At 43.9% G+C, this 9,358-nt stretch overlaps 1 protein-coding gene across 3 annotated transcripts in view; it reads left to right on the top strand.

Moving 5' to 3' along the window:
* The first annotated feature begins 46 nt into the window (after nucleotides 1-46).
* The window catches only part of dsd (attractin-like protein dsd), a 33,710-nt gene continuing 24,398 nt past the window's right edge, over nucleotides 47-9,358 (top strand). The window contains exon 1 of one of the 3 annotated variants that reach the window (XM_086989230.1): nucleotides 47-2,656. In XM_086989230.1, coding sequence (XP_086845356.1) covers nucleotides 2,259-2,656 — 398 coding nt within the window. In that variant the 5' untranslated portion in view covers nucleotides 47-2,258. Of the gene's footprint in view, nucleotides 3,593-9,059; nucleotides 9,303-9,358 lie in introns of those variants that run through there. The other 2 variants (XM_086989234.1, XM_086989235.1) reach the window with 2 other exon arrangements.

Here is a 9,358-nt window from a genome sequence, read left to right as displayed (position 1 = left end):
GAGCGACCGACAGGAACAAACTGAAAGCTCAACAGACGACGGCTATTTGTAACATCACAACCAGCCGCAGTAGCAGCAGCGAACGATCGGCAGCGCTCGAGTTGTAGCGACTACGGGCTACTGCTGCAGCCGCTGCTCCTGCTTCTGCTCTTAACGGTAGCGGCCGCGGCGGCGGCAGCAGCAGCAGCAGCGGCAGCGGAGACAGACAGGCAGACTGGTTACCCAACCAATGAAGCGGGCGACGGGCCGACCAGCCACTCAGGCAAACGATTCTTCACTATCTAGCACCACTTGCTAGTACCAAAGACGAGTAGCGTCACGAAAATACGCAGACGTGTGTCAGTTCATCTGACTATTTAGCTGAAGGATAGTGTTTTCCAGCGTGTGCCGCGACACTGGCAATGGTTGTATTACAGCTGTACAACGGTACAGCAGGAACGCGATGGTACACAACGGCAGGGCTGTAGTGTCCTTACGAATAGCAGGAGTGTTAAAAACCAGAAGCAGAAAAGAGCTAATGGAGCCCAGGTTATGGTGTTGAGATCCTTCTTTACGGTCGATACATGGCATTTCCGAGGCATTGTCGAGTTAATCAAAGTACTCATCGCCGATGTATATATAAAGCCTAGAGCCCAGGAGGAGAGGCAGTGGTACGGACAGAGGTGCTGCTTGTCGGAGTGAAGGATACTGTGTCGATAATTATCTGCTGCTGGTATTGTTAGGGCCAAGAGGTTCATAGACTTACAAAAGAAGCTAAACTTCCAATAGCAGCTCTAGTACTGCAATAACGTTAGCAGCTGGGACCGGGAATGTGCACGACGACGGACATGCGGCAGGAACACGGAATGGTGGGCGATGGTTGATATCACTGATTCTTGTTGCTGTTATTGTTTGGTCGCTTGTTGCGGTAGTAGCAGCAGCAGCAATTGCAAGCGTACGAGAAGATGATGTCGCTGCTGTAACCGATTACCTAGCTCATTACAAGAAACACTGCACCAATCTATTTGCCTGACACGGTCAACCTTCCCCCAGCATTTCGTACTGCTTCTACTGCTACGTCTAGGCAATAAACACAAACTACATTAAAGCAGTCGCAGCAAAGTAAATAACAGCGATACACATAGAAATGAAACGAGAGAAACCGGAAAAATGCAGCGGACAGGGTGAACGTGACGACAACAACGAGGGGATGTTTGTGTGTGATTGACAGGAAGGGTGCCAGGAGTGACTGTCGGTTGTTGTCACGCTTCCTCTTTTATAATGCAACCGTAATACTGAAGCCAGAGAAAGAAAACTAATTCAATTTGAGCAAATTAGAGTACTGAGCGCTCTTTATTGTCAGCAGCACGACTACTCCCAAGTAGCTGTTTCGCGCCATTTGCTCATGAAACCTACAAAATGGGAAGAGGGTTGAAGGACGGCATTCATTGAATTCTATACATAATTAATACGATATCAGTCATGATACTGTCATCATCATCGTCATAGACAACAACAGTATGAATAGTACAATAGTTGTCGTCGGTGGTATTGGTCTCCGGAAAGCGCAGTATGTCAGTAGTGGCTAATCGTTGCAAAAACGTTAAGAACAGCTATAGAAGTTATGTCGATGGCAGTTGAAGCGTGGATAACTTCAATGATAACTTTTGATGAGTTGTTGCTGGCTCTGCGGATGGGTGTCAGTGCATGGCAATGGATGAACTACAGTTAACGGGCACCTGCAGTAGCTGGGGCCGGAGTGGAATATCAGTGCGACAAGAGTGCTGCAGTAGCTGTGCTGACATCTACAACAATTACAGTCATTATATTATAACTACTGATATTTTTAACAACAACAAGACACGTAATCAATTTCATATAAGTACTCAGAGTAAGGCGAGTATAACAAACCGAGTGACCTCGATATCGTCGTCAGAGCAACGTTTACCGTCGCCTGTGCTGGCGTCGTCATCTTCATTGAATGCCGCTGCTGATGGCGGTTGTGTCGTGAAGTTTTCTACTACTGCTACACAAAGCTCTATTGGAAGGGGTATTGATCATTCTGCAATCAGTTCTTTAGCTTGTTCTAATTTAGCTATTGCTGATTGCACGTGGCCATTGCGGTCGTTGAATTTTATCATACTGGCGTATTATTATCAGTAGACGTCGTCGCTGGCCTAAGTGCAGTTGGCCAGCTGCAGCAACGGCGGCCGTAGTAGCCCCTTTAGCAGCAGCAGCAGCAGCAGCACGCCCTCCCGCCGCTTCTTCCGTCGACTGCGATGCGGGGGCCGGTTGGTTGTTGCTTTGACTGCTGGCCGCTTATTGGTCTCGTCTGGGGGGTGGCCGTTCACCTCGTTGTCGTTAGTGCCGTCACCACATTAACCACAGCAACCTTATTGGGTGGTAGTACAGGCGCCTCGACGCCGTCACCGAGGAGAAGCGCCTTATCGAAAAGCGCCACTGTACTGCTCCTAGTCGCCGCTACCGTCGGAACCCCTCAGGCCGCCAGAGCGGCCTCGGCCTTCCAGCCAACGTTGATCAGCGTGTCCGAGCAACCTCTGTCAACGCCACCTGTAAGTTGTGGAGTTTGTGCGTACGGCCGCTGCGAGGCCGGTAAATGCGTCTGCAATCCTGGATTCACTGGGGAGGATTGCACCCGGTGTTCGGGAAGGATCAGGTAGGATCAAGACAGACGTCAATTGACAAACAACTAAGTAAATCGACACAGCACATAGCTAGCACACTTGATAAAGAGCACATATGTGACGGATAATGTAGGAATTTGTTCTCAGCATTGTGGAAAAAAGTCGTGACGGCGGTAAAAAGATTATGTTTAGCTATTTGCTATTTCTGCGACGGAATAATTCGTAGATGTTTATGCGCACGTTTCTTTAACAGATGACACTCGAGATGCGTGAGCAAAGCCTCTTCCTGAGAGAAACAGTTGCTTAACTATTGAACAGACGCCTCCGTATTTACTGGGAATTACCCAAGGTAGACTAACCTAGGTATGCCTGCACCTTGAGCCAACAGGCAAACGGTGAGCAATGGACGAACAAGCAAACCAGGCTTCGTTTCTAACATGAACACAACGAAGCACCGGTAGTGGCAGAAAAATCACTAACAAGAAGCTCTACGTATTTTGATATTGTAAAAGACACTTGTCTCCCCACTTTCAGACATCAAAATAAATCGAGGTTGTTGGTACAACTGGAAGCTTGGCGTTTGCTTCTCAAGTCGATTGTGCAAAACAACTACGTCCTCTAAGACAGTCTTTAGTCCGGATGAAAATCTTGAAACAGAACATCGAAGTAGGTCAGTCAGTGATCTGAACAAAGGCGCCATATTTTCTAATCAGCGAAGACGCAGGTCATAACGCAGATGTATACTTGAGCAATGTATGTGCCTGTAAATGTTTTAATCACTTGACTATAAGAATTTGGATTATCCTTCTAAGCGTGACGCCATATTTCAGCCTAATACATCGGCTATGCTACTTCAAGCGCTAGTAATCTGCTGACACATGATTTTCTCGTACAAGATCGATGCACCCGAGGCATGGCGCACGCAAGCGACTAAATGAACGACATCAATATTTGTCATAGCGCTTCATGTAAGTAGCACAAAAAGCTGCTAGATTGGACACGGCCATGACAATCATTAAATAACATAACGCGTTGGTCATCTGTACAGGTGTGAGAAATCAGCATTTCACTGATCGAGCCATTCTTAGTCAACATACAAGAGAGTAATATTATGCTGCATCATTCGAAACCTCTTGTTTTTGTTCTAATTAAATCGTCTTGTCTTAAATGCATTTGGAACTCTGCTCCGTTGTCAATGGGCACTGTCGAACGTCAATCTCGTATTGTGTAGCCTCACTGGGAACACTGCTCGTGCTCCCCTTGGAGATTGAGGCTACAACTAATCATCAATTCGAGCAGTTATTATCGCCTATGTATCTGCCTAAAAATCACGGTGGAACTAGTTTCGGTTAACTGACATTAGCACGAAGAAAAATGTGTTGCTGCGATTACAAACTTTGTATGATTCAGCACTGAAATAGAAACATTGTTAAGATAAGAACGTAGACGAGCCGACGCCTGCTTCGCAATGTATCATCTACTGCGAAACTATAGACAGTCGAAATCTTCATTTTTCCGTCGTTTAGTAATTAAAATAGGAAAATCAATCAGCCATAGTACTTGAACGTAATACATCATTGCTGTTATCGAATATTCGCAACACTTTTAAGTGTAGAAATCACGCTGGGCTAAGCACGAACACAAGTGATCGCCCGTTCTTTTTTTCATGCTTCAAAATACTGAACGTACACAGCAGCGGCGGCGGCGGCTGAAAGCCTCATTGAGATTTGCTATGCAGTGCAGAATGCTGTTGCCTTCTCGTGATCGTGAGCGCTGCCTTCGGCACGACCATCTGGAAGCAGCCGACAATAAATACCAGATATCAGTAACTTCTGTTTGTTTGGCGGGTTAATAAGTTTGGACTAAACACTAATACGTCGTAGTTTGTCAGTCGCCTATTAAGAGCAGCAACCGCTTGTGTAAACGATTGGGCTGTGAAAGTTTTCAGTCCACGACCTAACTCTTGAAAGAGGATCGAAACACAGTTATTGCCTGGCCCCTCGTCGTAACCCTAATACGCGGATTCTACGAAAGCGGTGTTGTTTGTTAAAGAAAATCTTCAAACGAATTTGTCGTTCAAGTTACCTGTGACAGGTTTGAAAGGAACGACGAAGAAAACTATTGAATAAAATCTCTATAGTTTAACTCGACCATTCCCGTATAATTGGCTGCGCTAACCGAGATTCGCCGTAAATGAGAGCAATAGATTTGAATGCTTTGAAGCCGAGACGGACAACGAAACGGCAGATTATCCATTTGCCGTTCAATGGCCAACATGAGCGCGCAAAGGCACATCATTTGTTACTATGATCATATGAACGAAAAAAACAACGGCGAACGTATTATTGCTATGTGTTACAGTTCAATTGGCAGAAGCATTGCCAGGGCGAGTGAGTCGTTGCAATTTCAGCTGAGTTAGAAACAACGATATAAATACGAGCCTTTTATTATCATCAGGTGCCAGATATTGGGTGCGCCGTGGTAGTGCTGTTGCTGCTGCTGCTTAGCAGCACCTAACGTTGTTTGGAGCACGCTAATGGTAAACTGTGACAACGTGCACATAACAAGAGACCCTGCCATATGTTAATGTTACATAATGGTGAAGACAGGCATTGTTGTCGTGAATAGAAGGCAGAGAATAAACATGGAAGTTTGTAAAGACTCTAAATGATTTGCTGTGACTAAAATAAATCGAACCGCTCTCATTAGGCTCACGCTGAAGCAAAATGGTAATGGAGGCCTTATATTAGAGCCTTAATACGTTCGATAAATGCATGTGTACCTTTGACGATTAGCTCTATCTACACTAGGCAAACGTACGCTTAATACGAAGAGCTTCAATAGTGGCGCTGAAGTAAAATATCGTTATCCAAGGTCACGCTATATTCCCCATCGGCTATGAAGCTTACCTTTTTTAGTGAAAGACCGCGGCTATGTAGCCGAACAACGGCGATTTAATATGGAAAAATTTCATTTTCACGACGAGGCCAAACGGTAGGTCAACGACTACAGGAGGCAGCATCGGTCTTTTGCATTTGTAGCTGTTGGCAAGCGCGATTTAATCTCATACGGAATTATTCGTTCGTGGCATGAGTCGCCGCTGACTGGTCATAGCGAACGAGCAAATAAAGACAACTCTTCTAAGTTCAAATTTGCGGCTAGCATTTACTTGTCGTGTATTGTTACGGGCTAGTCGATGCCCATAAATGTGTCCGCCATCATGGGCACCTGATAATGAAATGTTAGTAGGCTAATGAAGCGCATATATATAATCACGTCCTTGCATTTACATTCTAATGGTAGCCTTTGAATGACACGTTGGGTTGCAGAAGTGCCACTTCTGCTGTGGGCGCGAGCCTACAATAAAACCGTTGCTGCTATCCCGAGGCTAGCATTGCTTATTCAACAGCTGTTATTGTACAAAGGTCGAAGGGCCTTGTTTGTGCTTTCAAATAACTGCTAAATATTTCGAGCATCGCCATTATGTATACTATGGGACAGCTGGCTGACAGCATAAAATCGAGTGTGTCTCTGCCCGGATTCGAACCTCGACCACCATATGTCTCGAAGATCAGTACACTACTCACTAGACTGTCACAAAGACAATACGTAATCTGCCAAAACGTACAATCACAAAACCTGCCATTTTAGTCAAATTGTTTGTTTACTATTTTGGAATATTCTGTTTAGAAGTATGTCACCTTATAGTACCTGGTAGTTACTATGTAGTTCATTAGAAGTGATAAAACTATGTCAAACCTCTGTCGAATGTTATTTATATATGGACTTCGAACGGGACCATTTCTGCAAGATCCGATTATTTATATACTTGAAACGTCAAAACGGACACCTAGAGTTTCATTCAAATTTACATATTTATCGAACAATGAATTGCTTTGTCGCAACTGGCCTTATTCTTCATGGGTTCCTGAAGGTCTTAGCCAACTTAATGTACATGATATGGATGTCAGCTCAGGACACTCGAGAATCTAGAGAAGTCGCAATCCAAAAGTAATGAGATCCCGAACGGACTTCCGTCAGACTTTCTTAATAGGCTTAATTTGTATCCTCCTCTCACATATTTCTGGATCATCTGTTTAAAAATGTTCAAGTGCAAGATACATATCAAAAAGTATTCCGGTATTTAAGAAAGAATTGATTTTCGAGCCCACCAGCAAAGAGTCAGTTTACTTAACTATAGCAGCACGCAAAGCTACCTCTAGGAAGCATCGTTTATGCGGCCACCTACGAGGACGCTAGCGAGCAAGGATTACTATCTAATGATCGGTTCGCCTACAGTCCGGCACGAAGCATCGATCTGTAGCTAATGGATATACAATTCAAATGGGCAAAATTTATCCACATGTCTCTGTTTTGACTGATAATCTCATCCACCGACATTGGCAAAACGCATCTTTCACATCTGTAGACGCAAATGCTCCCCACCTTCGTGGGGCGCCTGCTTGATCCCGTTGCTGCAGTTAAACTGTCAATTCTTCTCTTACTCCTGCTTAAAAAAGATAAATGGCAACACAATCTATCATTATGATTATTTCTACTATTATGATAGAATGAACAGTATATACTAGAGTGCCACCCGGGGGCATAATGAAGTTACTGGCATTGGCATACGATCAACCAAGTTAATATTGACTTCTATGAAAGAAGAACAGGCGTTTCCTTTTAGGGCAAAATTATTTGGCCGATCGGTTACATTTTGTGCGTTGGTCTTCTGGGGTTAAACGTCTAGCTACCCACAAAAATTGCCCTGAGTATAACAAGCAAACATATAAACGGACATGGACTTTTAATAATATTATGTGATAGGTCGATAGCCGGCACCCGTAAGTTAGGTACTCAAAGACGCCTTACATATTTTGCATTTTTAGGAAAAACCAAAGTGAATAGCGTTCAAATAAATTTGGTGGGTGGATGATTTTTTCGTACAACAGAGTGACGATTCGTAATATATTATTGGACTTCTAATAAGCGTAAAGGCTCTTAGAGTAAGTTCATATGTTTTGTCTAATTGATAAGGGTCACAGTTCAGGAAAAGAAACACCAGTGGTGGTAGTGAATCAATAGCGAAATCGACGCGAGCGAACGAAATGACGTATCTTTCGTCCAAAGAGCGTTGCTGCTTGTGCGTTCACTTATTTGTCTATACTCGTCGTAAAATCCATGGCCAGTCCATCATACATTACCTGTCATTGACCCCACTGTAAACATTATTCTCGCTTTCACGAGCGTTTTGGGCGCTGACAACGACAGTTCATTGCATCGTCCCACAGGGGCTACAGGAGACGAGCATCACCTGTAACGGCCCGAGCGCCGACGGGAAAACGCTATCTGTTGTATTGCCTATTCGAGATTTGATTAGTCCAGAGGCGAGATACAACATTGTTAGGGTTCCCTACTGTTGACCCTTTTCCTAGCGTGCAAATTCGGCGACATGGAAAAGTGTCTTGCCGACCATATTAGCAGTAGATGTGAAGAGGTTAAAAAAGCACGTTGCTAACAGAATGATTACCTTGAAATTATGAACGGGCAATTGACGATAGACTCTGCAACGGCTATTTCGTTATAACAAATACATCCATTGCTCCCCTCCCTTTCGCACCGTCTGGGTGTGGCGCTGTCACACAGAAAAGGTTCAGATTTTCCCATAAACCCAAATAAGCAAGCACTATATATGTATATATACACAGTATATACAGCCATGTACCTCCTCTGCTATTATAATATCTACCAGTCCAATGGCAGATCATCCTTTTGGCTGCGCACACGTGCAAGTAGGAGCAATTATTATCGTTATAATTATAATGAACTTGCAGATACTGTAGCCTCTATCAGGTAGCCTTATTTTGAGTTTCAGATAAGAAGGATATACAATCTAATCTGGATCTGTGTGTCAGTAGGAAGCCTAAGACGTCATGCGCCAAAAATGACTGTTGATTAAAAGCATAATTTTTAAATAGGAAAATAGTTATAGCAAGCGAGATACTCTATCGTCCATAGCGATGACATTAGCAAATCATATTGACTTATATTAAGCAGATACGTATACGTTAAAGCGGCATGTGATGTAACAATATAAATAAAGTGCTTGGCGTTTTCTGCGTAACAGAGTCGCCGGAGGCGGTAGCGGTCTTTTGCTGCAACTACTGTTGCCATTGCCAATATCGCCATTGGGAATGCTCTTTTTAATTATAGCAACGGCCTGTCGTCGTCGTTGTCAATGATTTTCGGGTGTAGCTACCACTGTTGCCATTGCCACAACGTCGCTACCCTTTTATATATTATATATATATACATATAAAAATACTGTTACATGCGAATCAAATGGATGTTGGAACTTGCTCACGTTTGAGTTATGCGCTACTAAAAGACGAAATCTGCCTAGTAAATATTCCAGTTAGTTAGAAACTTCAGGCTGAGTTTACTTCAGAGAAAATCAGATCAGTTTTCTTTGTGTCAGAAGTCGACGTCCAATGGTGAAGTGTTTGTCCCTCGAAGGTCACAGCGCCGCACAATTCAATCGAAGATAGATGAAAATATTAGACAAGGAAGTTTTACATCAAGGCGCAGTACGTAAATGCTGCAGGCATTTCAAGAACGAGGCTAGAGCATTGAAAACCAGCGAGTAGCTATCGGTACATGAAGGACAAAAACGCAACGGTAAGGCCCCGCACAAAAGCATAGCTGTGCTTTGTTGACCAAAACTGGCATTTCGC

This window comes from Varroa destructor, unplaced genomic scaffold (genome assembly GCF_002443255.2).
Source record: "Varroa destructor unplaced genomic scaffold, Vdes_3.0 BEIS01000005.1, whole genome shotgun sequence".
NCBI lineage: Eukaryota > Metazoa > Arthropoda > Arachnida > Mesostigmata > Varroidae > Varroa > Varroa destructor.
Note: the sequence above shows the minus strand (reverse complement) of the source record. Positions and strands in the feature narration are given on the sequence as shown.